Source organism: Rattus norvegicus, chromosome 1, assembly GCF_036323735.1.
Source record: "Rattus norvegicus strain BN/NHsdMcwi chromosome 1, GRCr8, whole genome shotgun sequence".
NCBI classification, from domain to species: domain Eukaryota; kingdom Metazoa; phylum Chordata; class Mammalia; order Rodentia; family Muridae; genus Rattus; species Rattus norvegicus.
The window spans coordinates 194,741,607-194,761,311 of record NC_086019.1 but is presented as its reverse complement, the minus strand read 5'-3'; the positions used below and the strand labels follow the sequence as shown (position 1 = coordinate 194,761,311).

Below are 19,705 nucleotides of genomic sequence, written 5' to 3'. Positions count from 1 at the left end.
AAATGTGCCAGACTGCAGCTCACTGAACTCCTCAGAAGAGTGCTCAGGTCAGTGACGGTCAATAGGGACAGAGTCCCCAAGGAAAAGTAACCGGGAGAGATTCTTAGAAACGAAGTACATCCTCTGCTCGTTTTGGCTCATGTGTTGTGGGCAGCTCCACTCTTCTGGGCCTGTGGTGAGGACCCGGGCAGCAATGGAAGCCCATGACAAAGGACGACAGGAAGCACAGAAAAGGAATGGGGACCTAGGACCAGGAATAACCTTCAAAGGGACGCTTCCAGTAGCCTGCCGTTAGGCCCCACCTCCCATAAACATTTTCAGAACATCTCAAAATAGAACCACTATCTGGGGACTGAACCTTTATCACACGACGACTTGACATTGAAACAAACTTGTCTTAGGGTTTATTTCTATTGCTATGAAGAGACACCATGGCCATAGCAACTCTTATAAAGGGAAGCCTTTCAGCATCTTCTGGTAACCTCTCCCTGGAGCGCTACAAACAGCGAGGGCCAAGTATTCCGATGCCCGGACTTAAGTGGGACAGTTCTCCTTCAGAACTCCACACCACCGAACGTGACAGTCCAGGCAACAGCCGCTACCTTCGCTGTCCAGCGTCCCACACAAACACTGTGGGAGTTTTCAGAGGCCTTCGACAGCCATCTCTGAAGACGTCTATGGAATCATGATCCCGAGACTTGAACACCCTGTGATCACCCTGTAAAGGTGGCAACTGCTTGGATGATATTCTAGACAGCTGGGCGTTTTTTAAAATATATTTCAAAATTATTTTCCTAAGGGAAAAAATGAGTTTACATGATGGTCACGTGATAGTATTAGGTGGGGTTAAAGGTTAAAAGAATGGAACCTGAGGCTCGCTCGGTACACAGACACATGAGCAAACAGATAAGAGTTTTTAAAGTAGCCCCGTGAAAAAAATTAGGTAAACACTTCATGTGCTAAGAAAAAGACATACATTAAAAATATCTTAAGTTTCTCGGTTTGGGGATTGGGATATTTTCCTTACCTGTATCAGTAATCTTTTAAAAGTGAAGGTTTTGGGCTGGAGAGATGGCTCAGTGGTTAAGAGCACGGACTGCTCTTCCAGAGGTCCTGAGTTCAATTCCCAGCAACCACATGGTGGCTCACAACCATCTGTAATGGGATCTGATGCCCTCTTCTGGTGTGTCTGAAGACAGCTACAGTGTACTTGTATATGATAAATAAATAAATCTTTAAAAAAAAATGAATGTTTTCTTCTTAAATTTAGGTAAAAACGAGAAGAGAGAAAGCAGAAGGGAGAATCTTGGATTGGGAAATGGCCAAGGTGAGCGAGGACTCTTGGGTGAGGGGTTCTGGCTGGATCAGGCTTTGGGTACAGGACAGCTGAGGGAGCAGTTCTCTGGCCTGGCTCATGTCTGTCAGGCGAGGATGGCAGTGAGACCAGAGCTCCTCCAATGGTGTCCACAAACAGAGGAAATGAAGCAAGAACTCTCAAGAAAGAGACCCTTTGATACCGCCCACTGCCACTGAGCCATGGGCCCAACAAGAGTCCATCTATCTCCCTTTGTCCCTTTGTCCCGACTAGATGGCCCGGCATCATCAACCTTGTAAGTCACACTTGAGATCTCCAGCCCATCCTCTCTCCCAGACAAGGCTGCCTAAAAGCTGCCCCGAGCGACTCTTAGCTGCTCTGCCTGGGACAGAAAACAGGAGCTCAACTGAGACCCGGAGGCTCAGGCCTGCTTTTCACACTCAGCCACACCACATATTCTGCTGGCATACATGTGTCAGTGGGTAACAGGAACCACATGGTGGGAGGAGAGAAATGACACCAGCAAGTCATCCCTAGGCCTCCACATGTGCGCCATAGTGTGCGCCCAAAAGTTGTCCTCTAACCTCACTCACACATAAATACATGATGTAATGAGAAAAACTAAATACATCCACACTTCTTAATCCCTGCAGCCTGTGAACATGGCTGTAACCAGAAACAGCCTCTGTGGATGGAACTGTGCATCTCAAGATGAGGTCACCATGGATTTGCAGTAGGCTCTAAGTCCAATCACAGTATTAAAAAGAAAAGGACTGGATGTGGTGGCACAGATCTGTAAACCCAGCTTCTGGAGACAGGAATTCCAGGGCTGTCAGGGCTACAGGATGAGTTCAAGGCTGGTTTGGGCAACTTTGTCTCAAAACAAGAAAATAGAAACCTGGAGATACAGCTCAGCCAGGGTGAGAGCATCTACTGCAGGGGGATACAGCTCAGCCAGGGGGAGAGCATCTACTGCAGGGGGATACAGCTCAGCCAGGGGGAGAGCATCTACTGCAGGGGGATACAGCTCAGCCAGGGGGAGAGCATCTACTGCAGGGGGATACAGCTCAGCCAGGGGGAGAGCATCTACTGCAGGGGGATACAGCTCAGCCAGGGGGAGAGCATCTACTGCAGGGGGATACAGCTCAGCCAGGGGGAGAGCATCTACTGCAGGCAGACACACAAAAGGTCATGTGAGCCAAGGCTGAATGTTGCAGAGGAAGCAGCAAGCTGGGAGAGAGGGGAAGAGTGGATTCTCTTTGAGTGCCCAAATCTCACTGGACACTTAAGACTTTGAACTTCTGTAGCTAACAGCTGCTATGTTTGTGTCAGCAGCCCCAGAAAACCAGGGTACCTTTCACCTCCTCACCCCTCCATCTCATCCTTTACCCTACAGTCCCTCACAGGTCACAGGTGTAGGTCAGAGTGTTGGGGAGCCTGGGTGTTGCTAAGTGGCTAATTGCCTGCCTCCCACCAGGTGCTCCTGGGCCTTTCCTAACCACACGGAATAGGAAGCATTTCAGAGTTGGTCAGGACAGAAAGACTAACAGCGTGCTATTTCCTTCACACAATTATAAAGGGAAACAGATTTTTTTTTTTTGCCTCCTAATGGCCAAGGCTTTGTAAAAATGGAATCTAAGCTAATCCAATATATCCACTTACTTATTTAAGCCCCAGTCAATATTTCTCATTTGCTCCCTCTTACAAACCCAGACACGATAATGAAGGAAATGCAATTTCAATCAATAAACAGAGAGCCCAGAGAGGCAGAGACCAAACCTGCTATGACTTAATGAAGGAAAGGACTCAGCCACTCCCAGCAAATAACTCACAACCACACTCGCTGCCAAGACTCAAAGAAAAAAATTTATTTACAATAGAGAATTTTATTTGAAACATGCATTCTTTTTAAAAAAATCAAACCAGCAAATGTGGGTCAATTGTACACTCCTTAAGGCAAGAGTCCCGATGCAGGCTGCATGTGTTCACGTCACTTCAGATGCTGCTCGCCAAAAGGCAAGGCCAAGGTCAGCAATTCGTATTCTATTAGAGAGTCTGATGATCCTCCTGGTACAGGAACTCCGAGGTCAACTTGCTACGAATTATACTAGAAAATGCAAACAGATAGCAAGGAGTCCTGGTAGGTCTCGGCACTGCATACGGTCAAACCAACCTTATTTAGAAAGAGGACACAGTAGTGCATACGAAAGTGAAAGGAGAACCCGTCCACGGAATCGGAAGGACAACAGTGTACCGACGGTCGTATTGCACACAACAGCCAAGGCCAAGCACTTGGTCCACAGTTAGCTTTTCCCCATTTTGGCAATCAGTTCGTCACAAATCTTGGTGAGTTCTTCTATCTCTTTATTCTGAAAATGAAAGACAAGACAGGCGTTCTTGGTGTTTGAAATCCAGCCAGTCATGGGACTGGGGCGGCAAAGCCCTCGTGTTGCAAGCTGCCTCTGAATCCAATCCCCAGAATCCATTTTTTTTTTTTTTTAAACCAAGCCAGATATGGTAGTACACACCTGCAAGGGGGAGTATGGGAGGGAGACACACGGAGGAGGATCCTAGGCCAGCCTAGCCTGCTTATCGAGTTGTAGGCCAGTGACTGAACCCGTCTCAAAAGTAACCAAAGAAACTGGCCAAGTATAAAGAGGCCATGAGAGAGGGGCTAGAGGGGAAGAACAGGGTGCAGACGTCTCTCACAGGTTGAAGGTTACTCCTATTGCTAAAGACGCCACTCATTTTGGACACAGGTCTTGGGGGACTTGAGGTGATCTAACTTAAAAGCCTCCGGGCTGCTGGTCTAGCTTCCACAGCACCAGGAAGTGCTATGCAAGGAAGGGAAAGGAGAGGGAGGGAGAACCGTAGTTTGGGATATAATAAATGAGAGAATAAAAAAGGAAAGAAAGTGCTATGTAAGCCACCAAGGGAGGGAAGTGATCAATAGTTCCATTTATCTGTGACACCTATGATCACAACGACCAGCTTAATAAAATGTCCCTAAAGGTGCAGTAGTGCCATTCTTACCTTGATGGCAACCAAATAGCTCTCTAGCTGGACTTAAGGTCTGTTCAGTGGAGGGAAATCATGCCTGCAACTAGAAACCCCACAACTACCCAGGACTAGTGAGGTACGGACCTTAGAGAGACCCTACTACTGACACTTTATTAAACCAGCACAATTCCTCACTGCCTTCTAAAACTTCCCCTTACAATGGTAGGTAAATGTAGCTCTCACCCAAAGAAGCTACTCTTTGTGATAAGGGGAGACCATTACAGAACACCACAACTGGTCCTAATAGAGAAATTGTGAGAAGTCCAGCCTTAACGATATGTCTATAACACAACTCCTGCAACCTGATGCTCTGGGGACATTGCAGAAGAGAGGGCTAAAGATCCCAAGAGTCAAAGGACCAGGAAGTCCATCGCACAATTGTGTCTCCTAGACATGACAGGGGAACTATACCCTTGATGCCTCAACAATAAGACTGAAACAATGACAATATTAGTCAGACATTTTAACATAAAAGGGGAACTCTCAATGGGCCAGCCCACCCATAGACAAACACCTACAGGAAACAACAACTGTTGGGAGAAGAATTAGCTTCTCCCAGGAATGAGGCCTATACTGGCTGGTTTTGTGTCAACTTGACACAAGCTGGAGTTATCACAGAGAAGGAAGCCTCAGTTGAGGAAATGCCTCCATGAGACCCAGCTGTAAGGCATTTTCTCAATTAGTGATCAAGGGTGGGAGGCCTCGCCCATTGTGGGTGGTGCCATCCCTGGGCTGGTGGTCCTGGGTTCTATAAGAGAGCAAGCTGAGCAAGGAGGGAAGCAAGACAGTAAGTAACACCCCTCCATGGCCTCTGCATCAGCTCTTGCTTCCTGACCTGCTTCAGTTCCAGTCCTGACTTCCTTGCTGATGAACAGTAACACAGAAGTGTAAGGGGAATAAACCCTTTCCTCCCCAACTTGCTTCTTGGTCATGATGTTTGTGCAGGAATAGAAACCCTGACTAAGATAAGGCCCCTAATTGGTTACTCAAAACACAGTGCTCATCCCTGAAATACCTGCACAAGCAACAAAAATATAAACACATACGGAAAAGGGGGGAAAAAGGAAGCCAGGTATGGTGGCACATGCCTTTAATCTCAGTACTCGCCAAGCAGAGCAGGCTGGCAGTTTGAGGCCAGGCTGATCTACACAGTGAGTTCCAGGCCACCAGGGCCACAGTGAGACTCTGCATCAACGACAGCCACTACGACCAGTAGCAACTCTGGTCTCCTTGTAGGGGAGTCCACCCAGTCCCGTGGTCTCTCCTAAAGTTATCTTCAGTAATTAGAGGAGATAGCTTACATCCTAGCTATGGCTGGGTGAGCTCGGGCGAGCTGCACGGCTGCTCTGAACCCTGGACTCCCTATCTTTAAAATGTAGGGATTTAGCTCAGTGGTAGAGCGCTTGCCTAGCAAGTGCAAGGCCCTAGGTTCGGTCCCCAGCTCCGAAAAAAAGAAAAGAAAAAAATGTAGGTGAGAATGAAATAAGGTAAGAAACGTGGAGTCCTGTAAAAATAAAAACAAAGTGAGCAGAGCACAGTGGAGGGCCAGCTAGTATAGCTTTTTTTTTTTTTTTTTTTTTTGGTTTTTTTTTTTTCGGAGCTGGGGACCGAACCCAGGGCCTTGCGCTTCCTAGGTAAGCGCTCTACCACTGAGCTAAATCCCCAGCCCCCCCCCCTTTTTTTTTTTTTGCTAGTATAGCTTTTATCCCTGGGCTAAGCTCCTCCATGGCTGATACAAGGCTTTCCTGACAATGGCTGGGGAGGGTTTAGAGGAACGCTAGTGTTGTTTGGAAGATGCCCAGTAGGTGGCGCTGTAAATGCTGGTGCAGAAGGCCAGGCAGAGGCAGGCAACTTCAGGGGGTTCCTCTAGGGAAGCCACTCTTTGCCCATCGCTGAAGCTCAACTAAAGGCAGCTTCACACATGCAGCACAGATAACTGCGTGGAGTTCCTGTCCTGTGGGAAGGGGATCCAGCTGGGAGACGTCCAGCAGATGTGGCTCTACTCTCTGCTGGCCCAAGGCTGTTCTCGTTTATGCATAAGCGGCCTGCATCTCATATACATTTTCTGCTAGTTTTCCTCTGAGATGCCGAGGAAGGTCGGCCTCCACCAACCCCTTTCCTGGAACATCCTGTATCATGTCTCAGCTCAGTCCATGGCTGTCCCTGGGTTAGGACTCCAGCACTCCACACCACGGTGCCGATGAAGAATGGGAAATTGCACTGCCATGGGGGGGGGGGGGGGTTAGGGAGTGGGGGTGGGGGAAAGCACTGTCTACCAGCAGCTTGACTGTGGTCCTCCCCAAAAGCATATTCTGAGGCTCCAGACCTCATAGGTGCTAAAGTCTCTGACCACTAATCCTAGTTATTCCCACCACTAATACTGCCCTCTGCTGGCCACGAACGCTAATCTTTACTTGCTGTGAAATACTGCATGCCAATCACCAAGCTAAAGTCATCCAGGGTGCTGCGGACTCCCTCAGTTCTCATGCTAGCCCTTAAAACAAACAAACAAACAAACAACAAAACACTGGTAACCCATTTTTTTAGTGAGGGAAACTTAGGCTTGGAAAGGTTAAGTGCTATGTGTAAGAGTACACAGCCAGTCAAACAGGAACAGATGTGTGTCCGGCCTAGAACACAAATTCAAGTTGTGCCTGCCTACAAGCTTTGTTCTCTTGTCTGTTAAACTTAACGTGGACGCACCACAGACCCACTGGAGATCCATCCCTAGAGTTAAACCCCAGCACTATTGGCCACTACTCGGCAAGTAGTCCCACGGTGGAGCCCAACATCTCACTCGGACCTGCCCTGGAGAATGCATTTCCGAATCTCATTTGCTGTCCTCCAGGGCTGAGCACCACGATCAATTCACTCCCCTGGAAGCTCAGTCAGAGAGGAAATTACCTTTGCAGATAGATTTCAATCTCTGCCTTCATCCAAAGCCGCACCACCCAATTTGTTTGCATCAGTATGTTTCGATCTACCGATCTACCGGAAAACACGACATCGCCTTCATTTGCTATTCTGATTGGGCCAAGTACCTTGGAAATAAACGTCCTGGCTCCTGCTTCAGGAACTAACACCATATGGTGACTTAAACACAGTCTGATGGATTCTTCATTGTGGAAACACTGACAACTTTCCACACATGCGCAGTGTCTCGGGAATGTGGCCTTTATTTTAACGGAACATTTTTACACAAATATACACAGACCCAACAGCACCCATAAGGGTACTCAGTAATTATCAATGAATGAACAAACGCTTGGCTTTGCAGCTGTGTGTCTTGTCTCTATGGCAACTGCTTAGAACAACCAGCAGAGCCCAGGAATCACTCGCACCTACAGCAGCTGGCACATGGCATTGGTTAGACCTTTTCTTTCTAAAACAGTTCTTGGGGCCAACTGACCAGCAGCCGTTACCTTTGCTTATCCTCAGAGAACAGGGCTAAATATGATTTTTTCCAGGGTTGTTTTTGGAAGTGGGGTGGGGTTAGTATCACACTTGACCTCAGGGAAATTCTCTTATCTAAAGTAGTTTCAGGGCCTAAGGGGACCAAGGAAAGGAGATGGAGGGCGAGCTCAGCAGGGCCACACGGTTGGTGGAGTGTGTGACCGGCCGACCTGCTTCATGGCCAGCCTTTCTCTGACAGCACCTAGCAGAGGGAGTCAGCACCCACCAGGGTACTGGTACTCAGGCCACCCTGCTCTCTTTGGACCACATAGAACTGGAGTATTTCTAGGATGACAGAGGTCCTCACTGGGACATCCAGGGACACTGTGCATATAGTATGGTAAGCGCCACCCCGGAAATCAGGAAACCTGAACAGAGACTGAGTGACCTCAGGCACTTTGCCCACTGGTCCTACACTGACTGTGCCCGCTCTGCCACTGCCCTTCGTCTGTCAGGGGACTGGTGGGGCTCCCCACCCACTCTCCAGCAAGAACGAGAGCTGAAAAGGTCTGAGAGCAATGTCTGGCATGTTAATAGTGTTTAACAAGTATCTGCCAAGTGATGTTGTGGAGGAATGAGAAATAGAAAATCGCTGTGCAGGCTGCTACTCCAGGATAAGCAGAAAGGAAAAATCAAGAAAAAAATAAAAAAACAGAAACCCAAAACTAGATCTAACGTGGGTACGGCCACCAGGCATGAGCTTATACAGAAGCTGCCCTGGCCTCGTTCCAGAGACCCCTTCAGCCTCCATTACCATCCAGCCAGAAGCCTCACAGCCGTGCATGCCCAACCCTCACCCTCTCACCTTCTGCTCCAGCGTTCTTTCTAGAGCATCCACTCGAAGCTGCTCCTTCCTCAGGCTAGCCTGGTAGGCCGCCTGCTCCTGCTGGGCCTTGCCTCGAACCTGGGCAATCTCTGCATTGGCTCTGTTGGAACAAGGAACATGGTACATGGCTGTAGGTACATACCTCCCTCTTCCCATCTCTGAACTGGGACCCGGGTCTGGATGCGGCCCCACTAACTAGAGCCGGGTCAGAGGAACCCTAAGAACCCCACCCCTGCGGCGATAGGGAAGGGCTCTGGATGCCCGACATTATAATACAATCTTTCACTTCCCTCAGTGGGGGTGGCTGAGTGCTACCTTAGCCTAAGTCATGAAGATCAGCCGCCCTTTGCAAGTCAACGTCAGAGAGCCACGGAGCTCCTGGGCCAGTTGAGTGGCAAGGCGAGTTACCTGTCCAGTTTCTCTTCTGCATGCACCTTCAGGGCCTGGTACCTCTGCTCCTCTTTCTTCACGCGGGACAGGTACTCCTGTGCACACTTCTTCAGCACCTCCTCATTCTGCCATGGCGGGGTCAAAAGAAGAAGCACTGAGGGGGCTCAGCAGAACACCCGGAAGAAACAACTGACTCCCTAGCTCCTCACGACGGCTCAAGACAGACTTCCTGAACTCTTGCCCTGTGATTGGCACCCTCCCCTCCCCTCCAGGACCGCTGCAGCCTCTCCCGCCCCCACCTGCACTTGGACTCCACACACACACCTTTCGAAAGCCTTCCAGCACCTCCTTCATCTTCTCGTATCGCCTGAAGAGGTCAGCCAGAGACTTCTCCACAGAGTTCAGGTCAGCCAGGGCTTGCTCCTTCTCCAGCACCAGCTGCTGCACGGTTTGGTGGGAGATGGACTTCTCTCTCTGTTCATCCTCTGGCAGAAGAGATGGGAGTGAGACAACAGAGCCCATTCGATCCAAACTAGATCTACAGGGGCCAGCCTGGGCCTTGAGTACAACCTCAAGGGTTTTCTTGCAATGAACTCACGAGCCTTCCCTCCCTAAAGGGACAACACTCACAGACCTGGGGCCATGACATATCCTGAGGGGGAGAAGTCAACCTTTAACCTGATCAATGCAGCCCTTACACGTCTACACTGGAGACCCTGTGGGTCTACATTTCCTTCCCTAAGTGGATCCACACCGGGTCAGAAAGAAAAAATTACTACTGTATTTTCTGGGAAAATGAGATTATAGGGTGCTGTGGCCAGGGCCCTGGAGGGCCCTTTCCAAAATGGAATCAAGATAGACTAGACACTAGAAGAAAGAGGTTTCTTTATCCCTAAAACATTCCTGAAATTCTATTCATAACAATACTGACTTCTTGGTTGTACAAAGTACCACACCCCAGGAAAACCGCAAAGGTCGTTTTGCAGTAAGGCAATGCAGTTCTTCGGGCTTAGTTGAGAATGCTAGTACTAATGCTCTGCTCTCAGCCATGTCTGACCCTCTCCCATCCCACACTGAACTCGGATGTCTCTGCACTGCAGGACAAACTCTCTCTAACACAAAGACAGCCCTACCCTTACTTCAGGGACCACACTCTAAGCTGGTTGCCAACAGAGTAGGCAAGGTACCCTTGCCTCTCCAGGTGACAGTGGATTCAATGACATCTACTACCCCCATCCTCAGAACCAAGAGCTCCTGGGGACAGTATACAGCCCAGCAGATCTTTGTCACTCACAGCTCACACGGGAGGGTATTTATTGCCCAGGACTGGCTTAGAGCTGGATACGATGAGGGAAACCACATCTGGAACTTCTAACAACAGCGATGGCAAGGGCAGCCTCCAGCCGTGATGGCAAGGTAAGTCTCTGCTCACAGAGACCTCCGCTCATTAAGAATAAAATCCAGGCTGCACCCCACACACTTGGTGCAGCCCTGACAGCCCCTGCCCCAGCACTCAGGAGCCTTCAGAAACCTCCAAGTTACATGTCTGATCCCCCATCGCTTCCTCTCTAAATGTCAAAGAGCGTGTGTACATGCGGGGGAGTGCGCGCACGCACATGACCAGGCTACTTGTGGATTCTGGTTCTGCTATACTCTCCACATCCCAGGCTTCGGACGCAGGATTCCTGCTGCCATGCTGCTCCTATGATGGCAATCTGGTCAGGTTGATTAGACTGAGCAATGTGTAAATTAGGACAGTCTATGTTGGGTGTGCCTGTGAGGGCATCTTCAGGACAGGTAGGTCATGAGGACCGTGACCTTGTAAACGTGTTCATATTATGATGATGGAACTGAGCGGTGGCAGAGAGGAGGAGGTAGGAGCTGGCTAGAAGAAGTAGGTCACTGGGACCAAACCCTTTGCCCTAGCTTCTCCCCCTTCTCTGCTTCCTGCCTGTCAAAATACGAACCCCATGCCCTCACCACCAGGGTGGACGGACTGTTCTGAAACTGTCAGGCAAACACCAAACTCTTCCCTTTGGGTGAGTCTGTCAAGTGTTTGGGGAAAGCAATGACAGAAGTAACCTGGCCACTCTCCCCAGGCTGGCTGAGGGCTGGTCAGATTTGCTGCTCTGCTCTGGGCACACAAAACTCCGCCACACAAGTAGTGCTGATATGTGGTCTGTGCACTGCATGAACAAGGGCGGCCCGAAGGGTTTCCTATCCCCTTCACAGAAGGTGAAAGAGGGTTTGAATGGTGAAGGCTTTTGTTCACTGAGGGGACAGCACAGCCCGGGCGCAGCCCCAGAGACAAAAAAAAAAAAAAAAGCAAAAAGCACAGCCACGACCAAATCCCTCTCCAGCCTCCCGTGATGATGGACAGTTCCCACTAGGAACAGCCAGAGGTATTGATTTGGGTTGTTTTTCCTTGTTTTCTGATAGACCACCCTCTTGCTGTATCTTAACTTCAGTGTATCATTATTGTGTGGCACGGTGGGGATCACAGTCTGAATTTTACTCCAAGCCTGACAGAGACAGGTGAGAAAGCCCTGGAATTGTGTGGTCCCAAGGCCTGTGTACCAATCGAGGCAGCGGTCAGATGTGAGCACGCATTAGAAGCAGCTGGAGGACTACTCAGACAGACTCAAGTTCCTCCTCCCTTTTAACTCAGCAGGTCAGGCTGGGGCTGGAATCTACAAGTACCAAGCTCCCTGGAGACTTAGAGCTGACCCAGGACCCTGCCTGGAAAACCACTGGCCTAGGAGATGCCAAACGGCCCTCCATCCCGCCTCTACGATCCCAGGGTTCTTCGTGTTCCCAGCAGCTGCCAGAAGTCACCAAGCGCAGTGGCTCCGGCATCTGACAAGTCAGCCTGGAATCTCAACTCTCACACTTGTACGACCTTGGGCAGTGTTCCTAAACTCACTGTGTCTCCTCACCAAAAGCAGAGGATGGTAGTGCTTCTAGACCATAGCATTTGAGGGATTTAAAAAAAAAAGAGAGAGAGAGAGAGAGAGAGAGAGAGAGAGAGAAAGAATGAATAGAAAGTGCCTGGCGCCCAGGGACAGCCTGGAATCTGACCTGTTGTCAACATCATCACTGTGCATAGAAGCTCTTAACATCACCCCTGACTCGGTGGGACAGCGTTTCAATGACTCACTAAGAGCTGCCTTCTAAATACAGAGAACTTTTTAATACAAGCAATCTACCTGCTACGCCTACACTCCCAAAAGAGAGGGCACTGGCAAGTTTCCATAGATGTTATTAACCGAATTTTAGCCATTTCCTTTGTTCCCAGCATGCTGTACGATGTACATTCTGGGCTGATCTGTGGTCACGTATACATTTCACCAGACAGGCTGAAGGAGCCATTTATCACAGAGTCCATCTGATTTCCTGCATCTAAGATGTCCCCTAGCCCAAGCTTTCTGTCACTTTTAAAAATAGAACTGCCCGGTTCCCAGGAGAGCCAGGCAGCGGCAAGTCTCCACAAATCTTCTTACTCGTGACCAACAAAGCTAGGCTCTTAAATTCAGGAAATCAGCCTCAGCCCCCAGACACGACACTCTGGACTCGCAACCCTGATGGGGCTTTCTGACGTTTGCAGGCAAACCACTATTAAACTGGAGGGGGATGCGACAAGTACACAAAAGCAAAAATAACCAAGCCAGAAAAACAAAACACAAGCAAGGGGCTGCAATGGGTAGGTGTCAGATTGAGTGGGGGGTGGGGAGCGTTTACTTACCAGGCTTGCCTGTTTGTTTTGCAAGCAAAGGGCAAGGAGCAACAGAAAAACGGAAGCAAAACAGAGAATCAGGGCAGTTGTTAGAAAAGCGGAAACGAACAAACAAAAAATCGCAACAATCTGGAATGCAGAAAGCACAGGGGATCCCTCTCATCCTCCTTCCAAGGAACCAGGTACTGAGTTTTAGTAAGGCACACTTTCTTCAGAGGAGCTGCTGAGGAGGGATGATGAAGTGTGGAGCACCTGAAAGCTACACCAGAGGGAAGAGCTAGCATGGGTCGGCTGGACCAGGCTCTACCTCAAAGCACGTCCACATTCACTCTGGTCTGCAGGCTCTCAGGCCTGGGCTCTCCTGGCTGGACAGGCGGAATGAAACAGGGATGGAAATGTGGAATCCAGATGAGGCCATGGGCTTGTTTCCATACATGAGGAGACTCCCTTTCCTACGGCGGGCGGGTCTACCCGCCTTCCCAGTCATGTCTCAGGTTGTCTATGCAGACCCTGAACTGTCTAGTGGCCTCACCCAGTGATCCTCCGTAGCAACTGACATCACAATTCTTCTGGTTAGAAAAGCTTTGGAAAATCTGATGAGCAAGAGGCTGGTGAGTAAGGCTCAAGGCTACACACACAGTAGGGATGCTATCCAAGCAATGGAGGATGTGCTCAGCCGGGGGTGGTGCAGTAGTCTCATTGAGCCATCCCGGGGGGGTTCTCTTGTGCACAGAAAACTGTTCAGGGCCCGAGTAAGAAATGCACCATCCTCTGATACCCACTCTGATTGTCCAAGATTAAAATGTTCGAACTGCCATCAGCTGCACTTTACCTCAGAAGCAGGAATCAGCATTTAGTACCTTCTGTATCACCATAATGGCAGGCTCCCCTGAGAGGTCAGCCAGAGAGGCCTGCATGCTTAGAGCCTACCAGGGGGAACTCTTGCTTCTAGCTGTGAGCTACAAGCTGGTTGTGGCAGCCTTCCCTCAGGCCTTTCTCCCTCAACACCACACCAGCATCTGCCAGTGTCATATCCCAAGACACCACGAGGCAACCCTTTCCACACTAAGACAAGCGTGTCTCCTCTCCAGCTCTTTTGCCGGCTCTTAGAATCCCCAGCGTGTTGAAGTTTTTATCTCATCCATAAGCTGGTGCGTTTTGTTCCGATGTGATGCATCTTCCGTGGGATCAATGTGTCTGAATGTGCCTCAGGAGCTTGAGGTAAACCAGTCCTCAGTAACATAAGCCACAGTTAACACCCCTGAGAGGGCCAGCCATTCAAACATTAGCCCTGTCGCTACTGCAAAGGCCACTGAGCTGTTTATCTGTGGTAAACTACAGACAGGTGGGACTCAAAGTGCCAAACACTAACTACAGGCTTGCTCTCTAGGCTTGTGCAGATCCAGGCTTAGCACATAAACTTGTATGTTTACCCCACAAATCCTTACGTGGGAAAAATTATTTTTAAAACCAATTATCATGAGCCTAAGCAAATAAAAACATAGCTAGACATAAATCAACATGAAGGCCAATTCCCCAAGACTATAAAAACCTGGTCTTGGAATATTTCCAAGACTGTTTCTCATTATGGAGAGGGAGGATGGGGAGGGCTAGATAGTAACAGGAGGGAGGGAGGAAGAGAAGAAAGGAGGGAGGGAGAGAAGGAGGGAAGGAGGGAAGAAAGAAGGAAAGGAGGAAGGGAGGAAGGAAAAAGGAAGGAAGGAAAGGAGGGAGGGAGGGAAGGAGGGAAGATGGAAAGAGGGAGGGAGGGAGAGAAAGACCGAAGAAAGGTAGGTTGGTCACTGAGTGTCCTTTGCTACTATGAGGCCTTCTTTCCTTGCAGGCCTAAGCAGTTTGTCAGCTAAGGCTGTCAGGATGCAGTGTTCTCATGGAGGTGTCACATCTTAGGGAGAGCTGGGATTGGCTACCAGGGTCTGCCAGCCACAAGAGGAAGGGTATTGGGTAGGGAGCTGCCACAGGTTCCATCCTGGCCTTCAATCCATGTGTTAAGGCTGTATGAGTATTGAATCATGGACTCTAAACTGAAGTGCAGTTTAGGGGTTTTAAATTCTATGCTGTCCTGTAAGCAAAATCTACAACTCTCACACAACCCAATGGCCAAACTCAGATTCCTTCCCAACATGGCGGATCACCTGGCCGGGTAACTGAGAACCGTGGAGAGTCCCGGTAACTGTGAAGTGCATCCTCCTGGCTATCCTCAGGGCACAGCCACAAGTGCAGCTGCGCTGATCCCTGTCAAGGAACTCACTGCTCTCAGAGGACTGGCTCTGGGCCTTGCCATTCAACCCACTCCTGTTCTCCTCCCCTCCCCCCCACAGTTTGGGCTCGAGCACTCCAGTCGTGACACCCACCGATCATCTGTGCGATGGTCTTCTCGTATTCAGCCACGATTTTCCTGAAAGAAAGGCAAAGGCACACTGAGCTATAGTAACAGGATGGGGTTAAATCTTTGCTGCACAGCTGGGCAGTGTAACCAGTGAGCAACAGGGCAAATCCAGCTGGTCAGTGTTGGGCTCACACCCTCTGTGCTCTTCCTTGAGTTCATCAGGAGGTCCCTTCTCCTGGCATAAAGCCCTCAGTCCGGCGCTGTTCAAAGCATCCGGCAGCTCACTGTCCACTGTGTGAATCAACAGGCCAGAGGTTCCCCCTAATGGCCGAAGCACCCACAGCTCATTGCTCTCACAAGCTCAGCACTTTCTAGCCAGCTCATGGACATGGTGGCTCAATGTACCTTTCATTCCATGTGTAGTCCTGGGTGTTTGCTTCCTCCCCTATTTCTACCGCCCAGAATCTGTTTCTCAAAGTCTAATTCAAGTGTTTTCTTCTCCAGGAAGCCTTTCTTGGTTACTCCTGGAGTTCCCTAACATTCTCTCTGTCTCGTCTTCTAAATCCTCAGAAAACACAAGCTAGTCTCCTGTGGTGGAGGGGTGGGGACACCTCAGCAGGAACTACCAGGAAGCCAGGGAGCAGTGCTTCTGAGCATGGGAAGGCTGTGCCCTACTGACCTCATTTCTACCACTTCCCGCCGGCTTTCTTCATATTTATCCCTCCACTCTGAGACTTCTCTCTCCTTGGCGATGACCTAGGGTCAGGGAGAGAAGAGAGGTAGATTCCCAAATGAGTTCATTCTGTTCTGACCAAAGTCAGGATGCATCATATACACACTCAAGATGGAAATTTCTCAGGATTCCATCCAGAGAATTTCCCCAAGAAGGAGAAATCAAGAGTCCCCTGAGGCCCCCTGGGGAGCAACTATGTTGCAGTAAATATTTAGAAAGGTAACCTTTTATCCTGTGCTAGCACCAGCACCTGTAGGGCCACATGGCTGTGCAGAGTATTTTTATCTCAGAGGCTCCACACTGCCCCCAAGTACTCTCTGACCCAGGCAGTCCATGAGCCATTCCAAGCTGTTCCCTAGAGTTAGTTACAGAACCAGAGGGCCATATGGAACTAACCATAATTTACCTCTGGTTAGTATCTCTCCTGGCAGCTTTCTACTAGCCACGAACTCTCTGGTTCCAGCTACACTGTAAAGTCAGGGCTCTAGAAGTCCAGCATGGGGCTGGCCCATCTCGGCTCCCTGCCATGGACTCTGCCCACACTCCCAACTACCCAGGGAAATCAGGACTCAATAAGCTGAAATTTATCAATCAGATTTATATGTTAAATTCTCAGTCCATAATACATCCACATAATAAACTCACAACCAATTCATAAAGATATAAACCGCCCCCTAGATAAGATAAATGACCTATAGAAATCCACCCCTTAAGAAATATTCATAACAACCTGTATCTATGTAGAGATGCATGGCCAGGACCGTTTACGTCTGCCTCCATGTTGCCTCTCTCTCCTTTCTGCCTCTTCCTTTCCTTCTAAAACTTTGTTCCCACCTCATCTAATGACAGGCCTCGTTTTATCTTGTGTCTGCTTTCACCTGCATAATGACATCAGCCTACACAACTATGACAAAGTGTCGTGCCTGTTAGCATGGTGAGTAGGCAGATTAGAACTCATGGGGTGTTGTTCATTTAGCCCGCAGTGTTTGGAGGACAGTCTGTCTCCAAAGACACCAGCTTCACAGGTAAAGATAGCTATTGACACTGCAGGCTCGGATCCTATCTGGGTATCAAGAACGTGGCCCTTCCAGACACCACAGGTCTCATACCTCTGCTCTGGCAACTTGGAGTGCAGAGTCCAGGTCTGGCTGCTGGAACAGAAGGCCTGGGGGTTTCTCCACCTCGGTGGGCCCGATGCGGGAGTACAAGGTAGTTTTGGAGATGGAGACATCTGGTGGGTGAGTGGCTTCCCTCTGTGGAAAGTGTTTTCATCAGAGAGAGAGAGAGAGAGAGAGAGAGAGAGAGAGAGAGAGAGAGAGAGAGAGAGAGAGAGAACAGTTACTACTAATGGCGTGATGCCTAAGGCTGCACATGTGGCCTTGAGAACTACATTCAACCGCTCAGCCTCATGGGTTTGAAACAAAGAACACTGAAACTATGAGAAAATGCAAAGACTCGTGGATGAGAGCAATGCCAGGTCCGGGGATGGAAAGCTGCATATGTGTAGGCACACAAAGGGGCTAAGGAGACGGCGGCCTTCGTAACTAGAAACCCTGTGGGCCCAGCATGTCTGCGGCCCGCTTATCACAGCCATTTATCAGACGCTGAGGCAGGGAGGCTCTGTAAGTAGAGAATACACATTACAGTGCCGGCCCCACTTCCAAACTAAAGTCTTGCGGGGGGATGATACCGAATGCTGGTCTACACTGCCTAGTTTTCGATCTCTGAAGATTAGATCATTTTTGTACAACTGACCACTGTGCTCACAGGGCTCCGTTTAAAAGGATGTGATCTGCACAGAATCTGAAGCCTTCTCGTGTTGACCTTGTCAGTTCTGTCTGCATCTGAGAGTGCGCTGTACTAGGTCTGTTATTTAACAGCCAAGGGGAAACGTGGAGTCAACGCCAATACTCTCCCTGACGAAGCCTGCATCAAATGCTGTGCTATCTGGCCCAACCCAATCGACAACAGTCTGCAGCTCTCGTGTGTTCTGTAGGGTTCGGTTACCAGCCTCACAGAGGGCAAGCAGGGGAACGTGGCTATTCTTCCATTTCACAGAACATTAAGCAACTTGCAACACAGTGGACACGCAGTGTTAGGAGCATCGTCAACCAGCATGGCCAGGTTTGTCAGCCTACTTCCACGGCAACCCAAACATCCAGTGGACCACTCTCAGTCCTATGCATTAACCTCACGGTGCTGTCATGGCTGCCAAGGAAGCTTGCACCCCGGTTAAAGCACAATGCTGCAGTGGGAGGTGAGGGTGGCCTGATGGGCAGAGTGGGACTGCTCCACCCTTAGAGAACCAGGAGTACAAACTGATGAGAAGAGCACAGTTATCCGTGGTGCTTAAGGCCCTGGGGCAGAATGTTTATAACCAGCCTTACCTCACCTCACTATAGTATCAGGTGCTAAGGGCCTAAAGAAGGGAAGCACTTAGAAAATGCAGGTCCAAGAGCAATGGATAGGACTGGAGATGACCATTTAGGAACCATTAGTGTTCACATGCAAGGTTTAGTTGTCCTAGAAGAAAACCGCTGTGACCTGTATCTCATTGTCCCTGCCTGCCCTTGAGGCCTCAGGTGATAGCTATACGTCATCCCAACTCACTGAGTCTGCCTATCCCCAAATCACTGACCCTGACTACTCCCAGCTCACTGGCCACTAACTACCCTATAGATCACCTGAGTCCCACTGCCCAAGTCTGCACCGGAATCCCCGGGCTCACCCCCTTCAGAGCCAGAAGCACACAGACCTGATCAACCAGAGCACAGACTCCAATCCCGTATCAGATGGGATGCCATGATGGGATGCCATGATGGAATGCCATGATGGGATGCCATGATGGGATGCCATGAATGTCTTTCTCAGTTTCTGGTCCTGGAGAAGTCTCCGTTTCTAGGACAACTGCCTAGAACATAAGCTGCCAGCCCCTGACAGCAGGCTAACAGATCACTCAGGAGAAAAAGCACCTCCAGGTGGCAGGGCAGAGGCTCTGCATGGAGGGCTTACCTTTGCTCTTGGCAATGGTTTATAGTGCTACTTCTCTGAGGGAAAACATCTCGGTAGTAATAGGATAATTATACCTGGAAGTCACCATCTAATAGTTGTAGTTAGAAAAGCTCACAAACACAGAGTTAGGAAGAGAACTTAAAAAGGAAAAATTCTTTTCACTTTAAATGTGTTCCTTTAAAGGGTGGCTGAGGAGATGGCTCAGTGGTTAAGAGCATAGACTGTTCTTCCAGAGGACTCAGGTTCAATTCCCAGCACCTATATGTTAGCTCACTTTATCACTCCAGTCCCAGGGGATCTGACACCCTCTTCTGGCCTCTGTGGACACCAGGCACACACATAGCACACATACATGCATGCAGGTAAAACAACCATACAGGAAAAATAAATTTTTAAAAATTTGAGAAAAAAATAAAATTTCAAAATGAACAGAATTTTGGAGCTGCAATAAACTCTCTGGTCTGGTAATTCTGAAGAGAGGCTGGGTCTAAGTCTTTCGAAATGAGATTTAATCCGGCCTCAAAGTAAAAGAAGCTTCTTGCAGTGCAAGAGAGAAAGAATTTAATAATGAAAAAGAACTTTTCAGCACAGGGCAGGAGCTAAATATGACCAAGGAGCACATCAGAAATTATTAATTCACCTGGTGTCCTTTGTAAAACAGGGATGAGGGAAAAATAGAGAGAGATTTCTAAATGGATGCAGAGGAGTGAGACCCCATGACAACAGCCTTCATCCACCAACTTGGTGGCATTTTCAGAGAACGGTTCCAGGACCACCTCGATCCCCTGCTTCCTACAGCTGCCTGCATGGTAACCAACTTCAGAATTCACACCTTG

General features: G+C 49.2%; 1 protein-coding gene across 47 annotated transcripts in view; it reads right to left on the bottom strand.

Moving 5' to 3' along the window:
* Window positions 1–3,159: 3,159 nt before the first annotated feature.
* Tacc2 (transforming, acidic coiled-coil containing protein 2) overlaps window positions 3,160–19,705 on the bottom strand; it is a 211,725-nt gene continuing 195,179 nt past the window's right edge. For all 47 annotated transcript variants that reach the window (XM_063263499.1, XM_063263527.1, XM_063263507.1 and 44 more), the window contains 7 exons: window positions 16,967–17,110; window positions 15,804–15,880; window positions 15,150–15,193; window positions 9,369–9,529; window positions 9,063–9,169; window positions 8,634–8,754; window positions 3,160–3,684 (listed from right to left, as the gene is read on the bottom strand). In XM_063263499.1, coding sequence (XP_063119569.1) covers window positions 3,619–3,684; window positions 8,634–8,754; window positions 9,063–9,169; window positions 9,369–9,529; window positions 15,150–15,193; window positions 15,804–15,880; window positions 16,967–17,110 — 720 coding nt within the window. In that variant the 3' untranslated portion in view covers window positions 3,160–3,618. The remainder of the gene's footprint in view (window positions 3,685–8,633; window positions 8,755–9,062; window positions 9,170–9,368; window positions 9,530–15,149; window positions 15,194–15,803; window positions 15,881–16,966; window positions 17,111–19,705) is intronic.